Raw genomic sequence first — 25520 nt, forward strand, 5'->3', positions numbered from 1 at the left:
TGGCTATTAATGATCTGGGTATGACAACAGGTAATTTATTTAACCTCTTCTATTGCAAACTGTAGAGAAAACACTTCCTATATCATACTATTTATGCAATTTGATAACATATGTAAACCACTTAACACACTCCCTGAGATACAACAAATACTTAGTAAGTGTTTAATATTGTTAGGAGAATATGTCACATAAGAGGGTGGAATAAAAAATGATAAAAGTTTTGATTCCTGGTGACTCATTGGATAGAGCATCCAAACAGAAAATCCAGGTGCATTCAATTCGGATGGAATAAAACTAGTTTTGGATGCAGAAGCTCTTACAATTTAATTGTAAAAATGTAAACCCATAAAGTAATAATGAATTTGAAGAACTAAATGAGTATGTAAATATGATTAAGATACATATATCTGGGCCCCAGTGCATTCTACAAAATGGAGCTGTTGATTTGAATATTAAATATGATGTAAATTCAAACATTGAGTAAAAATAATTCAGTATGGAAACATTGACCTAAAAAACATGTCAGATCACATGAGCTTAATAGGTATGTAGGACATTCCCTCCAAAAGCAGCAGAATGCACATTCTTTCCAAGTGCACAGGGAAAAATTCTCCAGGATAGATCAGATTAGACTAGAAAATAAGTCTCAATAAATTTAAGATCAAAATCATTACAAGAATTTTTACCAACCAGAATGGTACAAAACTAAAAATCAGTTAGAAGAAGAAAAGAGAAAAATGAAATGACACCCGAAGACTAAACAACATGCTGCTAAACAACCTATGGATCAATAAAGAAATGAAAGGGGAAATCAGAAAATCTATGGCATACAGCGAACACATTCCAAAATCTATAGGATACAGCAAACACACTTCTAAGAGGGGAGTTCATAGTGATACAGGCCTTCCTCAAGAAACACAAAAAATCTCAAGTAAACAATCTAACTTTACACACAAAGGAAACTAGAAAAAGAAAACCAAAGCCCCAAGTTAATAGAAGACAAGAAGTAATAAAGATCAGAGCATAAATAAATGAAATAGAGCTTTAAAAAAAAAACACAAGAAAAAAGATCAATGAAAATAAGAGCTAATTTTTTAAAAAAAGAGTTACAGTGCTGGCTGGTGTGGCTCAGTGGACTGAGTGCCAGCCTGAGAACCAAAGCGTTGTTGGTTTGATTCCCAAGCAGGGCACATGCCTGGGTTGCAGGCTCGGTTCCCAGTAGGGAGCGCATGAGAGGGAACCACACATTCATGTTTCTCTCCCTCTTTTGTTTCCCTCCCTTCCCCTTTCTCTAAAAGTAAATAAATAAAATCTTTTAAAAAATGTTGTTTTAAAAAATAAATAAGTAAATAAAAAAGGGATATAAAACTGACAAACCTTTAGCAAGATCATTAAGAAAAAAATGATAGAGGGCCCAAATAAATAAAATCAGAAATAGAAGTTAAAACTGATACCACAAAAATACAAAAGATCATAATAGCTATTATGAACATTATATGCCAACAAATTGGACAACCTAGATGAAACCCTATCAGAAAGGTGCACGATACCTCCACTTCCCACTCATTTGCTATGTAAGTTAGGGCTAGTCACTTGCCTTCTCTGATCATCAGTTTTCTCTTATAAAGCAATATAAAATTAGGTGGCTTTTCCAACTGTGACATTTGATTATTCTCTTTCTTTACTACATATAAAGATATCACACAAGAGACTGTAAAAGAAATGGGAAGATTCCACCCTATAAATTGGTCCCATTTTTCTGAACCGTCCCTATATAAACATTTATTGGCCTAAAGTTATTCTAGCACTTGCTCAACATACTATGATCTTGTCTGGACAAATGAAGGCCACCAGTAATCCTCTGGATACGTACACACATTCAAGTTCTGGGAGTTCCGATCACTTCAAAATCCTAGTTTCCAAACACAGTTTCTTATTAACATGAACTAAGTGTCTGGTTCCAAGACTAGGGCAGCAAAAGTGAACATGGGACATCGTTCTTGTGCCAGGAAGTAAGAACGTGCTCAAAAGTCAATGGGATGTATCAAATGAACAAGAAGTCTGCTTGAAAGGGTTGTCTTTAGTTGTGGGAGGGGGTCTGTGTCAATAAATCAGCATATTACAATATTTGCCCATGCCTGACCCCATATAACCACAGGGTATGTTGAAGGGGTGTCTGAACACTTCTAAATGTGGCCTCCATGTCCTAGAGGCCAAACGACATTCCACGAGGTTCAGCAGACCTGGGGCCATGGACCAATGGTCTTATGAAACCATATGGTAAACCTACAGTATTTTCCAAAACTGAGATGAGACTGTACTCGATATGACAAAGCAAGAGGCAAAATTTCCATGAAGTTTTAAAATAAACCTGCATTAATGAGTCACTTGAAGCATGACCACCAGGGCAAGCATTTATTTTCCTTGAATATTAGAGAGTCTTTAGGAGAAAATTTTTGAGAAGTTATCTCCATCCACACCATTTTTGAGTTATCTAATCCCTGACACAATATTTGATCTCTCTGAATCTGATTTCCCCTGCCTGAGAAATGGTACTGATAAAAATAAATAAATAATAGCATTATTATTATTATTATTATTACAGTGGTAATAATAGCAACAATAATAAGAAAGTCGCTGGTAAACCTGAAACTCAGACTCATCCCCCTGCTCATTTGTTCATGCATTTATTCACTTGTTTATAACAAATATTTAGTGAGGACCTAGGTCAGGCTCTATAATAGAGTGATGCACTGAACAGTCAGAAGTCTTGCCCTCCTGGACCTTAGAATTTAATTTCCTCCTCTGTCTTCTAGCCCTCCTCATCTCCTCTTTGACAAGTTGAACACAAAGTCTTGGGTATCTATGTTTCATTTTCAGGAATAGACCTCCATTTCCCTTTTCTCTCCATGAAATAAGGCAGTAACTGAGACCACAAGGATAAGTGATTTTGTTGAGTCTGTGAGAATACAAGGACATGCTGCCCCATCTGACTCCTGCCCATGGCAGGACCAGAGCCAGCCAATCGCCAGCTGCCGTGGGGACTAGCTGAGTGCTGGGAGCGTCTGTGACTAAAGCAGTCCTGCCTGAATGTCTGCGTTGAGATAATGAGACTTTTCAAAGCCAGAGCACCAGGAGATAATTGGGGTGTTTTTCAAGCAAACTTTGTCAAAATGATAAAGCATCACTTCAGAACAGTTGCCCTGGGGAAAATGGGTGTGTAATTCATACAGTCACTCCACTCACACAGAGCCAGCCAGGGCATGTCCCAAACCAAATGAACCCTTCTGGAAACCCCTTCAGCCAGTGATAAGAATAGCTACAATCACAGGAATTTAAATAATGTCAGTCTTCAAGGCGCTCAAAGCACTTATATAGGTAAGTAGATAGGGACTAATTATACCAAGTTAACAGAAGAATCAAATCCCCTTACACTCAGTCAAACATTCTGCAGGATCCTTCCCATCATTAATGAGAATGGTTATGTTTTTCTCTCTGTGGCACAATGGATCCAGTTGGAATAGTTCCCAGGGAGAACTTGACAAATTTTGCACTCTCTGTAAAATCACAATTATCATAGCAGATGTCTGCTTTAAAACCATACTTCCATCTCTATTATCTCTTTTGAGCCTCACAACACTTTAAAATACAGGCAGAATAGATATCATTATACCCAGTTTAATGGAGAAGGGAACTGGGGTTCAGAGAGGATAAGTAACTTCAATAAAGATGTTCAGCTTTTAAGAAGAAAAGCATAAAAGAGGCATGATCAGTTCTGTCGATGCCAGGACTAGAACTTTCTCACTCTCTGTGCCATTTTCAAAGTGCTTCTTTCTTTATTCGTCAAGTTTTAGTCCCCAGAAACAAAAAGTAGCTTAGACTGTCACAGAATTTGTTTTTAAATGCTTTTCATTGTTACCTAAGAGAGCAATGCTCTGGTTTTGAGGACACGATTATAGGATTGTGCATAACATGGACCTTTCTGTTGGTTTATGACATTGCAGAGCTGAAGACGGTTCGTGTCTTGATTTAAAAGCAGACAAGGAGCCGCCAAGGGGTAGAAGATGCTTCAGAAAACCAAGACCGTGAAAAGTATGAGGAGAAAACTCAACCTGCTTCTTCAGTCTGTGGTTTGTACTTTTGGTCATTTTTTCACTACTTCAGTTACTGAAGTGATACATGCTGACCTCTTTTCCTTCCCCATTTGACTGTCTTCCTACTTTCTTTAAGAAACAGAGGGTATATGCTAAGTGAAATAAGCCAGTCAGAGAGAGACAAATACCATATGATTTCATATTCGTGTGGAATTTAATGAACAAAGCACAAACAAGATAGAAACAGACTCATAGACACAGAGAACAGACTGACAGCTGTCAGAAGGGAGAGAGGTTGGGAGGCTGGGTAAAAATATAAAGGGGCTGAGCAGTACAAATTGGTAGTTACAGAATAGCCACAGAGACATAGGTTGCAGGATAGGGACCATCCATAGTCAATAATATGGAGATGACTAGGTATGGGGCCAGGTAGGTACTTGAAGCAGCAGGGAGACCACTCTGTGAAGTACACGATTGTCTAGCCACCTTGCTGTCTATCTGAAACTAAAACAGAATCATACTGAATGTAAACTGATTCTAAAAAGAAAACAGAATTATGGTAAAGATGCAGTCCGTGGCCATAGAAAGTACTGATCAGCTATTTGCTATAGTTGAATAATATGCTGACTCAGAAATAAGAGAATAATATTAGTAGCTAGCATTTACACAGGCCTTAATACATGCTAGGCGTCGTCTTAAGCTCTTTACATGAATTAATACATTTAATCTTCACAAAAGAAAACCTCTGAAGTCTTCAGTATTAGGAGCATCATCCCAAGTTGAGGAAAAACTGAGGTCAATGCACTTAACCTCACAGAGCTGGAAGCCAGAGCCCTGGATTTTGAACTCTGGAAGTCTAACTCTCTAAAAGAAACTAAATGCTTGGAGTGGGGTGGGGGGTACATTTTATTTACTTGTTTTGTTTTCAGCATCTCTTCAACTGTTATTCATCTCTCATCTCCAGGTTATTTAGCATGACAACGAGAACACAATAAATTTGCTGTAAACCTTCAATACATTACGTACAGGGAAGAAGGTCCTTGATGTCAGGAGAAACTACTATGACATCTGACAAGCTTCAGGCTGAGAAGTAGAGGCGCTGGGATTCTGAAAGCTCTACCTTTGCTCTAACCTGTCTGACCCAGGGATACTGCCTTGAATCTCCTGAGGAATTGAATACATATATTCAAGTCATGGTAACCTCTGACTTCCTATGGCAAAATGAGGTAAAAACATGCACTTTGTTTTTTAAAAGACAGTAAATTCCTGGAGAACAATGCCAGCCCTTTGGAAGCTACTCAGTACAGGTTCAGACTGATTTGTAAATAAATGAATGGCTCACTTCCACTGGTAAAAAGATGCTAGCTTTTCAAAAAGCCCCATGTGGAATTGGTATTCCAGAATCCTGTCCTCACAGGAAGTCGTTTTTGTGATTAGAACACTCTTCAGCATTACCTCTGAGATGAGGCACCTCATCCCATTTGCCTCATTGCCCCAGGAAGAGCTAGAACATGATCAGGAAGATGAGTTGCTGGGGAAGGATCAGCTGCCATGAGCCTGGAACACACACCTCCGAGTCTGGGAACATCTCCACACGGTCAACACATACTCGGAATCTGATGGACTTGCATCCTATTTTGAAAAGGAATGTTTATTGAGAGACAAGTGTGCTAAGCACCTTCCAGTCCCAATACTTTCTGAGCTTTACACAAGAAGGCAGGGACAAAGTCCTGCCCAGTCACCTAGTTTCAAGAGGTTCTGACCCGCAACAAGCAAAAGATCATGTGCTCTCCATCTGTGTCAAGGCCAGTATAGGAACTAGCTCTAGGCTGTCCCCAAAACCACAGGTGGTCCCTCTGGGAAGGGCATGTTCATGCCTGCTGGCCACCAACACTCTAGAGCTATTTACACACAGCCTACACAGAAGCCAGTTGTCACACTCTCCTATAAAGTGATGTCAGGAAGGTTTCTCTCACCTTTTCATGGACTATTAAACTCAAAATATTGTTGGAGCCCTGTCAATTTCAACTTCCCATGTTACATATAAGGGAACTGAGTCCCAGTGAAGGGGTGAGGCAAGCAGTTAGTTGGGGACCAAGCTGGGACCAGCATCCTAGTCACCTACTCATTTTTTACCACTATAAGACGTGCTTCCTTTCTCTACTCCATACTACTTCCTTCTTTATCTACTCCCTCTCTTTTGTCTCATTTTATTACCAACTGAAATGGGGCCCAGCCACTTGGTAGGTGTCAGGCAAAAAAAACATCCCAAGGAACTTGATTGCCAGCCAGCAAGCAAGGAGTACAGTGGGAGTCATCCCCTGAGCAGTGTTTTCCCAAGAACAAAAGACCACGTGGTATTCCAGGGCTGTTGCTTACATCATAGCATGTTAGGTATGTTTAGGGTGAGCATGCACAGCAAGTGGACATGAATAGACATACATCACATGTACAGAAAACAGTGGGTATGCCCTGCCTTGGATGGAGATTCTCATATTCTAGTGAGGGTAATGAGGAAAGTTTGCACTAAACCCATCGGAGTGTCCTCTGGTCAATTTCAGCTGGTTTCCACAGGTTTTCTGGCAGCTTTTTTTAATCTTTACCTTCGAGCCCTGAAGGAAAACATCTCAGGCAAGCATCCTTAGGAATCAATCAATCAAACAAGCTTAGCAAATATTTAGGTAATTACATAGGCTTTCTCCTAGTTCTTAATCCTCCGCACCAGGTGGGTAAGCTACAGTTTCATTCATATTTATCCACTTCTACCATTTTCTCTCTTCCCCTGCCCAGTCCATTTCTTCCTTCCATAGAACTGAGTAAAACAAGAATGAAATTACAAGAAGTCAGCTTCTCCTGAAAGAAGATAGAGCAGAAGTCCTAGCCTAGAAAGTCCCAGATGTGTCCCCTTTGTTTTGGAGCTCAAAAAGTGGATTCCAAAGAGCCTCACCACCCATAGTCCAATACCTCTGGTCTCTCCACCTGGGCTTTAACAATGGAGGTTGTTTTAATAACAACATTTCTTTTAAAACAAACAACACAAAGTGAGCTCTGGGCCCTGAGAAAATAACTAACAGACATAGGTGACTACATTCCAAAGCAAAACTAAAAATATGTGCAATAACAATAATAACAGCTGTCACATCTATTGCACACCTCCAGGTATTAGATGCTATGCTAACCTCTTCCTACACAGTAGAATTCAATCCCCTTTGCAAATTTATGGGAATACTTTCTGTTCACCCATTTTATAGAATAAGAAAATTGCGGCACAGAGATACTAAGAATCTTGTGCAAGAATTGTCAGCTTAGATATTTCTGGCTCCAAAGTTTATGTTATTTCCAGGATTATACATAGCCCCCTGGCTGGCAAAACAAAACAAGTACAAATGTTTTAAAGAAATGAGTACCTATCTTTATAAGTCTATTTGGTACCCAAGCAGGTACAATTCTCCTGGGCAACCCCCCTTACCTGCCTCCCACAAGCTTGCAACTAGATTGTTGTCTTCTAACCTCACTTATACTAAAATTCCAGAGCTATCCTGAATTTACAAATATCACTTCCAAATACCAAATGTACATATGTTGGATTTGTAAAACTCCCACACAGAAATTATCGAAACTACTGAGGGTTTCTGTAAATATCATAACACTAAGGCTAATTTAATGTAATTCTGAGAACTGCATTTTTTTTTTCATTCTACAGATGGACAATTGAAAGCCCAAAGAAGTAAGGTAATTTGCATGATGTTGCATAGCTAACAAATGGGAGAACTCAAACATGGTCCTAGGCCCATCTAGCTCCAACATGCCTTTTCTTTCTTTCTTCGATTCCCTATTTTAAAAACAAAAACCTGTTTTTTCCTAAATTATGAAAGTAACATGTAATTACTTGTAGAAAATTTGAGAAAGACAATACAGACTAGAGGAAAAAATCTTTAATAACAATGAGAATTAATGCCAATATTTCAGAATTTTTCCTTCCAAGCAGAACATGATTAATTTTGTACTTGTTATACTGCAAACATCAGTCTATGCCCTTAAAATTTGTATGAAAAACTTATTTTTAACACTGATATAATGTTCAATAATACATTTTAAAAAATCAGTCTTTTTTATTGTTGGACATCTAGGCCATTCCTAATTTATAACATTTATAAATCATACTGGAATAACACCCTGAGTACATAAATCTTGGGCATTCTGATGATTTACTTAGGACTTATTTCTAAATATGAGAATGGCTTTATTTCTATTGTTTCATGCCCCCATTTTTAACATTAATATGCCCCACCATCACACTGTAATCTCTGCCTCTGACTCATTTCTAAACCACTATGTCAAGTTATTATTACATACGCCTAGACCCTAGGTTCAGAGAACCAAGTGGAAAGAGTTGGGGACTTGGAATCAGAAAATCTGGATTTACATCTGACTTTGTGACTCACCTTACCTGAGGTTTTCAGCCAGTGTTTTCTCACCTGGCAGATGGGACACTAACAGTACCTCCCTCAAAAGATTAATGTGAGGATTAAGCCAGATAAAGTGTGACCTGGGCTTGGAAAGTCATCATGTGTCCTAGTAAATGATAGTCGCTGTTACACTCAGGTGTGTTGACAGATTTAGCCAACTTAAGAGAAAAACTGGCTTACCACTGATATGCTTTTCTTGGTAGTTACAAACCTTTCTTTTAAAAAGAAAGTCTTTTTTAAAAGTTTAAGAGCTCTAGGGAGAAATAACAGCTGTCAAAAAGAGCATTGCCTAAGTCCACCAAGCATTCCTTCTCCGTAGCTGTCATCCTGGAGGTTTTGAAAGCTTCTGTTCACATAGTCAATTAACAAATCTGAATGTTCCCATTCACAGGCGCGTCAGAGAGGTAGGAACCCAACCCAGCTTGAGGAGAGCAGGGAAGGTACGTGACAGAGCCTAGCCCCTCCTCCCTGCGGGCGGGCCACAACATTGTGCCCAATTGCGATTGGCCACGACCCTTTACTTAGGGACTCAGTGATGAAGGATGCTGCTAAGAGTCCATCCGCAGGGAGAGGAGAAGTGAAGAGATAAAGGTGGTCCAGCCTCCGTCAGAGCAGAAGAGATTCAGGACAGGCAGAAGTGAGAGGCTGGGAATGTGCTCACCATCAGGTTTGTGAAGAGATAGATAACTGGGCTAAAAAAGAAGAATCCTGTGCAGGCATCTTACTGCAATGGAATAAAAGGGGGGAAAGGGTTAGTTGATTGTCTAATTGGAGGTGAGGATTAGAAGTTTCAGGAGTCAACCCAGAAATCTCATGGGTTCAGTGACGATGAAGATTGAAGAAAAGCACGCAGGCAATGGAAGCCTTGTAGGAAAGAGTCAGCTCTACATAAGGGAGCAGCATCAGGCAAACCACAAACCAGCAGCAAATGGGAAAGCAGAAGGCTTTGTAAAGCAGGTGGCAGATGGGAATGGTGGCGTGCCCAGAAAGAGCCTCAACTTGTACAGCTGGCAGGAGATCCAGAGACACAATCAGGAGGCCGACCAGTGGCTGGTGATCAACCGCAAGGTCTACGATATTACTGGCTGGGCAGACCGCCATCCAGGTGGACGCCGGGTCCTCAACCACTACGCTGGGGAAGACGCCACGGTAAGGAGCGGAAAGCTCTGCCCTCTCTCTGTTCCAGCTGCTGGGTGGTTGGAACCTTGGCTCTCTTCCCAAAAGCAAGTCAGTACGTGCTCAAGCCAGTGATTCATCTGTTAGGCATCAAGATGTTAATAACAGTGATGAAAACCTTCAATTGCATAGGCTTTTAGGCTTTGCAGAGCCCTTTTCCTTCCTTGTAGCTCATTCAGTGTCACACAGGTAATACAAGACACTTTTATGGGAGGAGAAATTAGAATCAGAGTGCATAACTAACTGGCCAAAGTCACCCCACAGCAGAGCTTAGATTCAAAACCTTTAGATTTCTTAACTTCCAGTCTTTGCTTTTTTTTTTCATTGCTTCTCCTTGTCAATCTCCCCCACCAAAACAGCAAAGGAGAAAAAATACTGTGACATTTATTAGATGACTAGAGTACCTTAGCCACCACATTCAAATGCATCACTTCACTGAAACCTCACTGTGAGGAAGGTGGGTATCATCCCCGTATTAGCGATGAGAAAGTTAATGTTCAAAGAGGCAAATAATACACACAGCTGGCAAGTAACATTGTCAAATTTTGAAATCGGATAGGTTTCTGACCTTTGTAGCTGAGTTCTTACAAATAAAATTTCCATTTAGCATCTGAGAGGAAGGTTTCTCAAACCGTTAAATCATTTAGGAAGCCGATTCAAAATACCTCACAAGGAAGTGTGTTTGATGCCAATTATGAATTTCATTGTTCACATTATACAGATGAAGAAGTGAGATGAAGAAGATCTGACTAACCCAAAATCAAACAATTAATATGTGGAGCAGAAATCGAAACCCAGGCTTTTTTTTCTTCTCACTTTGTTGTCTTGTTGTTTCACAATTTGGTATACAAATTCTCCTTTAGTATACAAATTTATACTTGTTTCAAAGTATAAAATTGAAAATGTTGTTTAACTAAGAACCACTCTATTAATAGTGTTAATAATAACAAAATATGCAAGCACATGGCAAATTTGCAAAGTTAAGCAATATTTTATCTTTTGACACTATCAACATATTTTCCCCCAATTCTCATTTTTTCCTCAATTTCTCATCTCCCTCCTCCAACCAGGTTCTTCTTCCACCATCTTCCTATTTTTATTCTGAAGTCAAGTGAATACCTTTCTAAACATACCTTGCTACTTCCCCTCCACTTCCATCAGACCTGATATTTTTTAAACAAAGGTCAACTTTTCCTTGAGAAAATGAACATGTGCTTGTAGTAAGGGGCAGGGGTATCCTGGTGTTGGGGAGATAGATGCTGGGTAGGAATTCAGGTAGATGAGGGTAGAAGAAGTGAGGTAGAAAGCATGTGTGCAAGACTAACAGAAGGGAACAAAAAAATAAAATAAATACTACAAATACCTATCTAGCCCATCCCCTCACTCCCACAACCCAGAATATGGATAATGCTTTCCTAACACAAGTCACAGAATTTACCTCACAGAATTTAGAGGATGTGTTGACAAAGATGCAGGTCTCAGCCACCCTGAAAACCACACAGATAGACTCTAAGCTTCAGATAGCTTGGATGGTAAATTTGTAATTCGCTGATAGTTTTTACCTCCCAGAAGTCAGGGAAGACCATGATTCTGCACCCAATTCTAGCCAATGAGGAGGAATTGATTAATAAAATAGAAACCATCAGAACCCCAGGGGAAAATATCCACACCACTGTAGGATTCATATCTTGAGAATGAAAATCCTGAGCATGGTCAGTCAGTCATGTACCTTAGATGTTAGAAAAGTAAATCCAAAAATCTTTCTTTTGTAGAAAAGATCCTCCAAGGAAAGATGGCTCAAGAAGACTAGGAGGGTGCCAGGAAATTTCTGACAACTATAATACTTCATGCCTACTCAGAGTATGGAAAGTCTAGGCTTTGCGATCATCATATGAACCTAGAAAAGCTATCGGAACACTCTGAGCCTCTGCTTCACCATCTGCAAAATGAGAATGAAATTACCCATCTAACTGGTTTATGGTAAATGGGACTGATGCTCATAAAGTGCTTAGGGTAATGCCAGACACTTTAATAAATTTTCATTCAATTGTAGCTATTACTATCCATATCTCTGACATAGCTGCAAAGATGTGATTATTACTTCCTGTTTACCACCAGCTTAGAAATCCTGATTACATTTGGTGCCATCTGATTTAGAACTGAGGGTTCAAAGTGGAGGGCACAATTGTCTCTAGGGAAAGAGGGAAGAACATAAAGTCAGAGGGCTTGATGTCCAATACTCTACAACTTAACAGGTCTTTGTAGGTTATGTCCTGAAAGCGGAATATGGACACAAAAATGGTCTCTTTGTGGGGGCTCTTTCCAAGGCTGCAGCTATCCAGAAGGGGCACTCTTTTATTATCTACATAGTGACTCTTTTCCAAGCCTCTATCTTCCTCATACAAGGTGAATATGGATACCTAAGTAGTCTGTCCCACAGGCTCATCTATCTACTCATTCATGCATTCATTCATTCATTCATTTTTGTTGTCAGTCTTTCCAAAATCCTTCTTAGTGGCACAGCGTAGTGATTCGGAGTATGTGGTTCAGGACAAACCAAGTCTGCTTTGCCTTTGGATTCCACCATTGACTAGGAATGTCCTGAGGAGGCTGCTGAAGCTCTTAGAGCCTGGCTACCTTATCTGGAAAGTGGAGATTATAATACTTCCATATCAGCATTGTTGTGAAAGTCAGTGGAGATAAAGTAAAATGTTCCCTATGGTGTGTGGCACAGATTCACTACTCAAAAAATGGCAGTTCTTGGGCTTTTTTATTTAGTTTTTCTAAGATAGGTTATAAGTGTCTCCAAAAAAAACTTTACCAAGAAAAATAAGTCCATAAAACAAAATTGGCACATCAACTACTGTTATTGCATATGTGAGTTACATGACTGTTTTCAAACTATATAATTTAAAACTAATAGCATAGTACAGGTAACTAGAATCCAGACTCCAGTCTGCTCACCTGAAAAAGCTCATCTGGGAAAAGCCAAAAATAACCTGTAAGTCCAAGAAGAACTAATTATAATGATCACAATTTATCTGTCTGTTGGGTTATTTTGCAATCATTAAGATGAGGATTACAAAGCATATGATAACAGGAAATGCATATGAATAAATAGCCACAAGTTTTAAGACAACATTGTGTTTCAGGCTCCACAAAAAAAAAAAATAAGTGCAATCCTGTGGTTCATGGGCATGTATGATATGTCCAGAACAAAGAGAGCAGGTGCATCATCCTGTGTGCTGGTTGTCCCACTCCTTATCTCTGGACACCTCATTCTGAGAAATACATTGAGAAACTCAAGTTCTTTCTTGTGAGAGTCAAAGGGATTGATGACAGGAAAAGGATGACAAAAACTTAGAGGAAATACAGCTAAGTCTATTTCAACTATTTGAAGGACTGCAATGTGGAAGAGGAAAGCACTCCCAGTGGCTTGGGATGAGCAGAGCCAACAGAGGTGAGACCAGGGCATGAGGAAGAGCATGTACACCAAGGTGGAGTACAGATATGACTCAGATCATGATTAAGAGCTCAGCCAGAATGGGCATCCCACACTTCCTTTGTCTTAGCACAATAATGTCACTGACTGTCATGGAATGAGAATGAGAAGAGGAGAAAGAGGAAGAGGAGATCGATAAAGAAAAGAGATAGGGGAAGAGATAAGAGAAGGAGGAAATGGAGAAATGGTCTTGATGCTAAGCTAAGGACTCTGCATTGGGACCCTACTGTATGTCTTCCTCTCCTTCCACTACACAATCACACTTCTCTAGCACAGCATCCTTCCCAACCCACAACCATGACAACAAAATCAAGCAGGGCCTTAAAGCTGTGGCTGAAAGGAGAGTAATAATCAGTAATAATTGCATCTTCTCTGGGTTGTCAAAATGTCTTAAATAATCCAGTTCTCATTTAAATCACGGGTAGAGGAGTGGAGAGAGAAGTGACTAAGTGATAAGTGAAATGGGTGAACACTACCAGCCCAGCAGTTGTGTGAAGGAAGAAATTGAGAAAAGTTGATCAAAATGAAGGAGTCCAGATAACATCTTGGAGACTTGAACAATGCAATGACAATAGGAACAAAAAAAGAGATGAGTGCCATGGATATCTAGGACTGATGAGTAGCTGGATAAGTAAACAGAGTGAAGGAGTCTAAACTGACTTATGGACATCCGGCTTAGATAAGTAGGTGGTAGAATCCACTATGGGACAGGGGAGCCAGGAGAATGAGCAGGTTTGGTGGGGAGAGTAGAGAGAAAAAGATATTTTGGGCTGGATCTCAGCTGAAAGTATCATAGAACAAATCTCAATATAAGAAAGCTTCCAAATGATGAAAGTTCTCAAACAATAGAATGAGTTGCAGTGGAAAAAATAACCCTCTGCTTACCCCTGAGTGTGAAGAAGAATCTATATGACTTCATGTGACATTTTCTACTCCAAAACAGCTCTCTCCCAGGAAAGGGGCAAAAGCTGCATTCTCCCCCCAAATTGGCCTATTCACAATATGAGGTGACAGGTTCCATAGTGTAATGGTTAGCACTCTAGACTCTGAGAATAGGAGGTGACATGTTCTAGCCAATGCTTTGCAGCCGATGAGATCTGAGTGAGAAGGGTGAGCAAAGAAGTTAACTCAAGGAAGTGGGAATGGGTGTCGGTGGATGGGTATTGACTATTCGGGTGAGCTTTTCTGGGGTGAGTAAATGCAGGTTCTAATCACTTTGTTTTGTGACTCATACATATACTTGCCATTGGTTTTTCCTTTTCTGAATTTTGAAAAATTTCAGTCCACCTCAGATGAACTAAATAATATAAAAATGAGTCATTTATTGATGTCTGATTCCAAAGCCTAAGCTCTTACCCACTAGGCTAGATCCTCAATAAGTTTTGGAATGACTGCATAAATGAATAAAGGAATTAATGAGCCCATGGGGCAGACAAGGTGGTATTATTATACACATTTAGGAAAAAAAACAAAGCTTGATAAATTAAGTAATGTGACCAATATAAAACAGCCTGCTCCCCTGCTACCCTGCACTGTGTCTTAGTCTGAATGAAGAAAGCACCCTCTTTGGGTGTTGCAGCTGAAGAGTTGGCAAGCAGAAATGCCTGCTGGATTTCAGTCCATACATTCTGTCTTGGCTGGGTGCCCTCGTGCAGGGCACAACCTGGATATAGTACTGAAGCTACAAAGGCAGGATTTTTGTCTCAGACCTTATGTACTTTTCTCTTCCACTAAGAGTCATGCTGCTTTTACAGCAAAGCACATCTCTTCACCTCCCATTAAAAAGCAGCAAAAAAGTATCAAGATTTCCAAGCTAGTTGTAAACATCCTATTTTTCCAGTGTGATACTGTTTTGGAAACAATCGATTTTGAGCTAAACTAAGATAGAAATTTATAAATAGGTTAAGGAGTCGAGATGATGGCCGAGAAGAAAATCAAAGGGTAACCTGAAAAATGAGAGGCTAAAGCTGCAGAAAGGTCAGAAAATGAGATGCTGAGGGTCAGTAGGAGACAATGATGCTAAAGATCTGTATCCTCTGAGTTTGACACTCTGATGAAAAACCCTGTATTTACTTATTCATGCACTCTCTCTCTTGTTCACTAGGCATCCATGAGCATATGCCATGACTCACTGGCATACTGATAGATGGCATGTGTAATGTAATCAACAGGGCGTAGTCCCAGTCTTCAAAAAACTCAAAGACCACTAGAGAAGGGGTGAAGATGCAGATACCTTACAACCTAGTTGGAAAAGTTCTAGAAACGAAGTATCACAGAAGCCCAGAGGAGATCATGCATAACTTTCCTGGGTGGGTTAGGGCAGGCAGTATTTCATCTGGATCTTGAAGGGTGAAGAAGAGCTTTTGTGTAGAGAAAAATGGAGGAAGGCAAAGGGAACGGTGTGTACCAAGCTTTGGCACCATGAAGAAGCATGGAAAGTTTATTGAATATGGAGAGATCCAGTGAATAACATGGTGCAAAGCCAAGCCTCAGAAGGTAGGTTGAAACCAGAGGCAAAGTCATTCACATGATTACAACCTAAGGTGGGGAGACACCATTACTACCTGCTCAGTAGATATGTACTGATCTTAGCACCATCCCCAAACAATCTGGTGTTGCTCCTCTCTTGAGAGGCTTTTAAAAAAATGATACGTGTTAAGACTGGAATAGACCTTTACAGCTTCGTGGCTTTAAAGTCACATGGCCCTGAGCTCAAATCCTGACTCTACTATATACTGTGGCATTTGGGACAAGACATTTCTCCCCTCTGAGAAACAGAAGCAATGGAGCCTCATGGAACTAAAGTGATGATTACAAACTGGCCCATAAATCACCTTGTACATAGGATACACTCAATAAATCCTGGCAGTATCCCTTCTCCCCTTCATTTTCTCCCCTTTCCTTCCTTCAGCAGGAACATACTTGCCCAAGAATGCTAACAACAGAACTTGTTTCTGCAAGAGGGGATTTCAAAACTCACTCAGTTTTCAGTCTCATAAGAAATTCTTCTAACTCAAATATTCTAAGACTATCTAAACTTTTTACTGTACTGCCCATAGATCCAATGAATAGTTCCACAAACAGGGCAATGCCTCCTGTTCTAGAACACTGTTTAGGAGGTCTTCAGTATCTGTTATCACAGTACTGACCTATGAAACTTGCTGGGGTTCAGAAGAAACAATAAACCCAGAAGAATGTTGTTGTCAGCACAGTGTTCCAGGACTCTGGATGGCTGCTTGGACTAGGACAAAATTGTAATACCTTACCTTTCCTTTACCCTGATCTTTATCAGTCAGGATGCTTTCCATCCTAAGTTGTTCCCAAACAACTAGCAGAACGTGATTTTTCAATATGGATCATCCTGAAATACTTTAGTCACCTTCTTAATCATTGAATGACTCTTCCTGGTTTGGGAAACTAAGTTTCAGAATCATTAAATGTGACAATTAAAAAAAACACCTTTGAAATCATACAAGTTGGCATTTTCCAAGGGGCCAGAGGAAGTGTGCAGAAGCAGAATGGACAGTAGAGCCTGAGCTGGTTCTAGCAAATACAAATCTCTTCACATCACTGAATCTAGGTTAAGTAAGTCCAAAGAATTGGTATTGCACCTTTTCAATTAACTTCACTCAGTGTATAAGCACCTTCTCATAAGTAGGCTCATGTGTAGTTCTTGGCTATATCCAAGGTTGCTTTACTATTTAAAGATGGAGAAGTTATCATATTCACTAAAATAATTCAGAGCTGGCACAACATGAGGCATTAGGGTACAGGAATGAAACCTCTGAATTATTGTCTTACACAGAAGCTAGGTAGTAAGTCCTTATCACTGGAGTTATACATGTAAGAAAGATAGCTAAAATATATTGAGAGTCAGATTCTAGTTAATTCACTTAATCCTTATAACAACTTTGTGAATTGAATAGCTATTGTCATCACCTTCACATTAGAAAAGAGAAAAGAGAATCACAACCAGGTCAAGAGACTTGTGCACAATTGCATAGCCAGGATTGAGACGGAGGATGGCTGCTCTGGCATCTACTTAATCAGTACTATGCAATGCCAGAACTCAGAGTAATGTATATGGTGTCCACGTATCCAAGTTACAGTCACAGTTGTATTTCTTAATTTTTTAATCACGCCCATCCCAAAGCCATAAGAGCAGAAAGTCCAGCATCTTCCTCTTGGAGAATCTCCCTTCCCCCAAAACTAGTTAAATCCCCAAGAGAAGAGAATATCTTTCTTTTCCAAATAAAGACAAGATATAGGAACCACTGCCACTGCTCATAGTCACTTGGAATTTCTACTGAGGTAGGGATCTGAGGTGGAAAAATAGAGTTGGTTAACTCAGTTCTCTGCCTGGCTGTCACAAGCCCGTGCAGAAACTGGTTTAGTGTTTTCTAGGAGAAGTGACAAAGAGCCAAGAGTGTGGTACTCTAGACAACCCAGAGCTCAATGGCTATGCTCCCACTCTCTCTTCTAGATTTGTCTTGAGCAACCACCATCAACTTCATTCTGTCGTTTTTTGGAAATAACTTAATTCAAGGGCTTCATTCTCCTAGCTAGTCTTTTGCTAAGAACCCATAGGCAGACTTTGATAGGAGACATGATCTGCATAGCCAGTCTTGGCTACTGTATGCCTCAGATAGTGTGAGCAACTTCCACCCCAGGCATGATGTTAGACTTGAAAGATTTATCATGGCCCATGAACTTAAGCCCCTATTACTTCTGGTTCTCAAGAAAATAAATAGAGGTCTCTCCAGTGTTTGGGGTAACCTGGCTGCATTGGACTTCCCTAGTGAATCAGTGCATTCAGTAGGTGGATCTCCAACTTTCATTGAGAATTGCCAAGGGTAATCTTGCTCAGTCAACTTGAAACATGAATTAGGAGTTGGGAGCAAATTCTCTTAACAGAGTCTGTGCTGGTTCCCCAGATGGGCACAGGGTGAGGTCAGGAAGGGGACTAATCTGTGGATAAGCATGTGTCTTCTAAGCCTCTAACAATTCTCTGGTTTATAGGATGTCTTCAGAGCCATGCACCCTGAGCTTGACATTGCGCGACTGTACCTTAAGCCCCTGCTCATCGGAGAGCTTGCCCCAGAAGAGCCCACCTATGAGAGAAACAAAAATGTGAGTGAGGTCTCAGGACTCAGGATGCAACTTATACATTTAATTTTTTTCAGTGACTGTAAATATTTATTTAATGTCTGTGTCTGTGCTCCCCTACTGGCAAACTTATTTCCATTACAGCAGAGATTGTCTCTATTGGGCTTATCCCTGTGTCCTCAGGACTCATCTGCACAGTAGAAACTCCACAAATAGCTGATGAATGAAAGATGTGACTATATTCTAACTATGGACCTTTTGACATTTGGGGAAATTAGAGTCCAGGGACAATAAATTACTCCCTGAAAGCCCCACTGCAGGTGTGTTGAAGAACTGGGACTCCAAATTATTTCTCCGGCCCCAGTCCTTTAGGTATTTGGAAGAAGGACATCACTCTTTCTCTTTATAAGACTTTGGCTTCCTAAACACTTTCCTCCAAAGGACGGGATCTCTACAAGATTGAACATTCACTAGGATGATTTTATGTAAAGTTTAAAGAGATTCTAGCTAGTATTAAGCATTTTGGGGGGTTTTTTTCAATTTATTTTTAAACAACTTACATTTGTATAAATCTTCTAAAATAATTTGTATAAAATGCTGATTCATCCATCACCATGAGGCAGATAGAATGAGGGTTATACTACCACTTTAAGAAATGATGAAGCAGACTCACGGAGGAAAAGGGAATCTAAGGATACAGAACTAGTTACGTGCAGACCGGAGACAAAGACAAGCTCACCCCTTCTGTGGTGATGCTCATCCTGCATGGCTGTGTGCCGGAAGTATGGCTCTGTGTTCCGAAGGGTGGACTCCAAAGCTGGAGAGCTTGGACTCACACCCAGCCCTGCCACAGTTGTGTGGGCTTAGGCCAGTTACGAAACCTCTCTGCTGCTCATCTTCTCTCTCAGTAAAATAACAACAACAAGAGAACCAACATCATAAGATTTATTGGGAGATTACTGAAAGGGTTAAAGGCACTTAAATGCTCACACCAGTATCCGGAACACAGTAAATGCTCAATACATTTTACATTTTTATTGTTGTTCAAGTTCAGTTGCCTCCATTAAATTTCAGATGCTACTGCTATCGTGAACTCCATTGGGGCACAAGTAACTGACCAACCCCAGAGAAGTCCATGTCATTTAGGGCAGGGGGCCCGAGGTTAAAAAAGGAAGATCGTGCAAACTTGAATTGTTTTCCTTAAAAATACTCTTTAAGGAAAAGAAAACCCCACTGATGGCTAAAAGCTTTAAAATAATCATTCATTGTCTAAAAGAGTGTTGGTCTCTGGAGGTAATGATCTACCATAAATTTTCTTTAGTACATCAATGTGAATATATGTATATGTATTTACATATATACATATGTATATAAAACTAAAGAAAATTTATGGCTACCTGGAGAGATCAACACTCTTTTAGACAATGAATGACTATATTATATTTACCCAGATACATATGTAGACAATTAGTCTTTGAGCACAAAACTGGGTGTCAGGAAACATAAGTTGAAGTCTGGCATCTGTCACTGACTCGCTGAAGATTTCAGACCAGTCACTCCTCTGCACTTTGGTGACCTTGTCTCTGTACAACAAGTGGGTGGGAAAATATGACCAGACCCAGAGCCACTCTAGAGATGGCCTATTAAAAGTATCTATGGCCTCCAGAATTTTAGGGTTGATGGGAGCTTGAGAGATGAGCCTATCTGGACTTTTCCCAGGCAGTGGATTGATTAAAAGTTGCATCAGTGAATTTCTAAATAAAAATTTTGACTTCTAGAATAATATTCATAGCTCTTCTTTTATTTCAAATTTATCTCCTTTCTTACATGTAGACAATCTTGTTCTCTTTCTTATACTCTGGTTACTTTCTCATGGTCCTGTTTTCAACCCCAATATAGTCATTAAGCTAAGAGAGATTTCCTCCCAGCCCTTGCACTGACTCTCCAGTATGACGCAACAAGCTTATGAACTGATGCTAGCCTTATGCATACACACATATGCACATATGCTCAGTACACACACACAGAACCAGGACCCCTCCAACCAGCAGATGCTCTAATGCCACCAGAGACCCTGTCTTGTTCCTGGGGATCCACTGAGTACAGCTTACAGAAATTTATACATTGAGCTAATCTAAGTGTCCTGTATTTGTTTATGTTTATCATGGTTCATCATCGTCTATGAGCCAGCCCTTTGCACAGGTAAACAACCGACAATGGCAGCAATCACTTATAAACTGTACCAGTCTTTATGGTTACACAGATCTGTATAGATAACAAAGTTCACCAAAGCATAGCCAGAAATTAATACCTGAAAAAATAGCGATGTTTTAAAACACAACTGTTAGACTTCTGTATATCTTTACTGACCATGACCACCCCTCAAAGAAATAACATAAAGTTTTATAACAGCTTGAGGACAGCTGACAAACCACTACTCATCTCTCTCTTTTCTAGTGAAAAAATTGCAATACTTTTCAAATGTTTTGTGTATTTGTTGTTTGTTGTTTTTAATCTCCCATATTAAATTTCTTAATGCTAATCAATTTTATTCATAAAATTAAGGTGTTAATAAGTTAATAAAATAGATCATTAATTATGATCATTTGTGTACCCTTTCCCCTGAAAGAACTGATTTCTTCCTTGAATATTTCACAGTCCCAGTTGGTGGAAGACTTCCAAGAACTGCGGAGGACACTAGAGACAATGAACATGTTCAATGCCAACCTGGGGTTCTTTTTCCTCCACCTCATCCAGATCTTGATTTTGGAAGCCCTGGCTTGGCTAATGCTGTGGTATTTTGGCAATGGCTGGCCAATTACAATATGTATTTCCTTTCTTCTTACAATTTCTCAGGTAAGCAGATATTGTAACCTCAGGCAATGGCTTGGGGGAAGGCTCAGAATTTCTTCTTCTCTCTTTAGCTTAGTGTCAGCTGCTACTTGATACTTCTTGGCAAGCTACTCATCGGTGTCTGACACCAGCAGGTTATCAAACCTTGCTGGACCCAAGTTCTTGTCTGTAAAATGGAGATAACAAGTTTTTGTTAATATTTTATTTATTTATTTTTAGAGAGGGAAGGAAGGGAGATAGTGAGAGAGGGAGAAACATCAATGTGCGGTTGCTGGGGGTCATGGCCTGCAACCCAGGCATATACCCTGACTGGGAATTGAACCTGCGACACTTTGGTTTGCAGCCCATGCTCAATCCACTGAGCTACACCAGCCAGGGCTTGGAGATAACAAGTTTTATGGAAATATTTTGAGGAGGACTAAACAAGCTAATGTGTGAAACACCTAGCACAGTGACTGGCATAATGTATATATTTAATTTATGCCAAATTTTGTCCATGAAAGTTCAGTAACTGAAAGTTCTGTTTTCAGCCATGTAACACTCATTTTTATCTTTCATTTATTAACCAACCAGCATGTATGAATACATTAGACCATGAATTCTCTGAGAGTAGAAAATACATCTGATATGAGAATAAAAACGTCTGGATTCCTCTATAAATGACCATCAGCACTTGGCACATAGATAAATCTGTGTTCAGTAAAGTGTGAGTCTCTGAACATAGCCTTCTATGAGCACATTGCTGTGGTGGACACAAAGGGAAATGCACCTGACCGGTGCCCTTGGAAAATGAGTGATCCGGTGAGGGAGATGGTCATTCAAATACTTGAACATATGATGTGACAGAATGACACTGATACCGAGGAGAGGAACAAGCATGTGCTGTTAGGGGCAGAAAGAGGCATTTAATTTTGGTTGGGACAATTGGGGAAGAGTTTATGGAGAATTAACATCAGTGTTAATTCCAGAATTTTTTATGTTAACGACTTTCTCTTTTTTAATTGTTATTCAAGTACAGTTTTCTGCCTTTCCCCCATCCCTGCCCACCACCCCAGCCCTCCCCACCTCCCTCCCCCATTTCCACTTGTTATTGTCCATATGTCCTTTATAATTGTTCCTGTAAACCCTTCACCCTTTTCCCCCATTATCCCCTCCCTTCTCCCCTCTGATCACTGTCAGCTTATTCTCAATTTTGATGTCTTTGGCTATATTTTGCTTGCTTGTTCATTTTGTTGATTCGGTTCTTGTTAACAGTGAGATCATATGGTATTTGTCTTTCATCACCTGCCTTATTTCACTTAGCATAATGCTCTCCAGTTCCATCCATGCTGTTTCAAAGGGTAGGAGCTCCTTCTCTCTTTCTGCCACGTACGATTCCATTGTGTAAATGTACCATCATTTTTTTTTGATCCATTCATTTACTGATGGGCACTTGGGCTGCCCTTTGACCCAGCAATTCCACTGCTAGGATTATATCCTAAGAACCCTGAAACACCAATCCAAAAGAACCTATGCACCCCAGTGTTCATAGCAGCACAATATACAATATGTTAACTATTTTCTTAAAAGACAGCTTGCACTATTGCTTGAAAAGTGACTTTGGAAGCAAACGAGGAAGCAAACATTTGTTTGGTACTTAGCATAAGTTGGGCACTTTACATGTATTTCCATCGCACAACAGCCTGAAGAGTAAAGTGCCATTATCCCTGCTTATCAGTTGAAGAACTAGGTTCAGAGCTATGGATAATTTACCAAGAGTTGTGCAGCTCAAAACAGTTAGATTTGGGTTCTAACAGTTTAGAACCCAAATCTTCCTGACTTCAAAGGCCATGCTGCTTCTACTCTGGAACATTTTGACAATGGCAAAGAGAGCATGGCATGTCGAGAAAACCACCTGCACAAAGGCTGGGAAAGAATGCTACACATGTGGGACAGAGCAAGTGCAGTTGGCTCGTGGTCAGACAAGATCTCCCACTGTTCCTCTCAAAGGGGCTTTGAATCAACTAGTGGCCTCATTTTTCATTTCTTCTTGCCTTCCCAGCTCCTCTAACAACTGCATCTCTTCTAGGCCCAGAGTTCATTTTTGCAGCATGACACAGGCCATCTTTCCATATTTAAGAAGTCCAAATGGAACCGCCTGATGCACAGATTTGTGATGTGTCATCTCAAGGTACAGGATGTTCAGGGAGGATGATGGGGTTCTCAAAGGTCATTTTCTAAGGCAGTCATTCTTACTTGTGCACTCATATCATCAAGAAATGTTTGTGCATACCCCACAGAGAAATGTAAATATACTAATAATGTAAATGCTATGTATGTATGCTCATATATAATATTACATTATAATATATATTAAAATTAGAATTTTAAATTTTTATGAGGAAAGGACTTATTTTTTACTTAAGAAGTTCTAACATTTTTTCCTTACCCCAGTAAACTATTTGGCCTAATCCCTGGCACCTTGTTAAGGAACTACCTTGCAGAAGAATTGTGCCTTTAAAAATGAAGCTATGACCTATAAAACCATGAATGAGACTATTCTTAGGAGGGCTCTGAACATTTACTGTGGGAAAGCTAGGAGGACCCAGCAAGACTGAGTGGCCCTGCAAGGGTGGGGCTGTGAAGAAATAAAGGAAAAAGTGCAGAAGAATAGGTAAAAGGGAAGAGAAAGGGGGAGAGTGTAAAAGGAAGCTCAAATGAATCTGTTCAAGAGCTGAGGGTTGCAAAACCCAGACTGCTGGAGAAGAGCAGGTGGGCAAGACTGCAGTTGGTTGTATCCCCACTGACATAGGCTCCAGAAAGACAGACAGCAGTCTTCTGTGCACCACTGCAATGTAGCACCCAGCAGAGTGCCCAGCACATAGTAGACCTTCAATAAGCATTTGTTGAATGAATGAATGAGCCAACCAAGGAGTGCTAAGAATAACTTCTATTCCTGACCCTGATAATGTTCACTGTGTGACCTTCAGGGAATCACATTCTATCTCTGGCCCTCAAGTGTTGTCACTTGTAATAGGAGTTAAACTGGACCTCTGCTTTCCTATGACATTCCAGGATTTGGTGACGATATACCCCGACCCAATAGAATATGAAATGCCTCTGAGCCTTCCATTAAGCCAAACCTTTACGCTCAAGCCAGGTCCTCTTAGGAAAAACTCTTAAGTACTGGCTCAGAGCCTAATTTCTTTTTCTCACTGAAGTGATTATATATTGACTTGGAAGATACTGGGTTAGAATCACCATCTAAATCTAATTATACTCTGCTTTCAGTTGAGCAAACTGAGGCTTAAATATATTAAAATAACAGAGAGTTGGATCAGGATTCATATTAGAAACATGTCCTCCAAATGGTTAGAATAAATAATGTCATTTTATGTGACAGATTTAACAAGAAAATTCCTGTAAGCACACTCTTCTGCCCTTTATCCACCAGGGTTAGCTGAAGTGTTTTTAAACTCACTCAGAAATCTTTAACACAGAAATAAGGAAGTGATGGTTTCTTATGTCAACGTGAGAGTCGGGTGATGGGCCCTCTCACTCTCCCTCCCCTACTCCGAGGAAGTCAGACGAAAAGTCATCTGCTCTGCAGATGATTGGCAATTTATTTGGTGCCAGTGTGTGGAATATTTCAAATCAGCCCCACCTTTGCTGGTACTTTTTTAAAAACCCCTGCTTTCCCATTGGTCCAAATTTGTAAAGAGCTCTCTTGCTATAAATTGTGTCTCCAGAAATAATTTTTTTAATTAGACAGATGATAGATAATGATAAGAGAGAGAGAGAGATGATAGATAGATAGATAGATAGATAGATAGATAGATAGATAGATAGATAGATAGATTTTAGAGAATGAGGAAGGGGTGAAAGAGAGAAAGGAGGAAAGAGAGAGGAACATCAATGTGAGAGAGAGACATTGATCGGTTGCCTCCAATACACACCCCAACCAGAGATGAACCTGCAATCTAGGCATGTACCCTAACTGAGAATCAAACCCACAACCTTTCGGAATATAGGACAATACTCTAAGCAACTGAGCCACACTGGCTAGGGCCAGAAACAATTTTGAATATAATCTTGATGACTTGTGACCAGAGTAAACAAATGGGAAATGTCTCTAAAAGCAAATCAAGTGTACTCTGTCCCTTTGCAGGCAAAACTAGTGATTCATGAGCAAAATTAATATAAGCTTCAACTGTGTGCAGGAGAGACAGTTTCTCGCGGGGAAGAAAAGTGGATGGGAGGGAGGTAATAAAGAAAATTATCCTATAAACAGAAAACATCTCCACCTTATACGTGCATGACAATTTTAAACTTCAAAACTTG

At 40.0% G+C, this 25520-nt stretch overlaps 1 protein-coding gene across 1 annotated transcript in view; it reads left to right on the forward strand.

Annotated features, from left to right (window-relative positions):
- Window positions 1–9097: 9097 nt before the first annotated feature.
- LOC114499928 (fatty acid desaturase 2-like protein FADS2B) overlaps window positions 9098–25520 on the forward strand; it is a 31740-nt gene continuing 15317 nt past the window's right edge. The window contains exons 1-4 of the mRNA XM_028516460.2: window positions 9098–9712; window positions 18261–18371; window positions 21006–21203; window positions 23269–23370. Of these exons, the coding sequence (XP_028372261.1) occupies window positions 9377–9712; window positions 18261–18371; window positions 21006–21203; window positions 23269–23370 (747 nt within the window). The 5' untranslated portion in view covers window positions 9098–9376. The remainder of the gene's footprint in view (window positions 9713–18260; window positions 18372–21005; window positions 21204–23268; window positions 23371–25520) is intronic.

The sequence above is a fragment of the Phyllostomus discolor genome, chromosome 6 (assembly GCF_004126475.2).
Source record: "Phyllostomus discolor isolate MPI-MPIP mPhyDis1 chromosome 6, mPhyDis1.pri.v3, whole genome shotgun sequence".
In the NCBI taxonomy this organism is placed as follows: Eukaryota; Metazoa; Chordata; class Mammalia; order Chiroptera; family Phyllostomidae; genus Phyllostomus; species Phyllostomus discolor.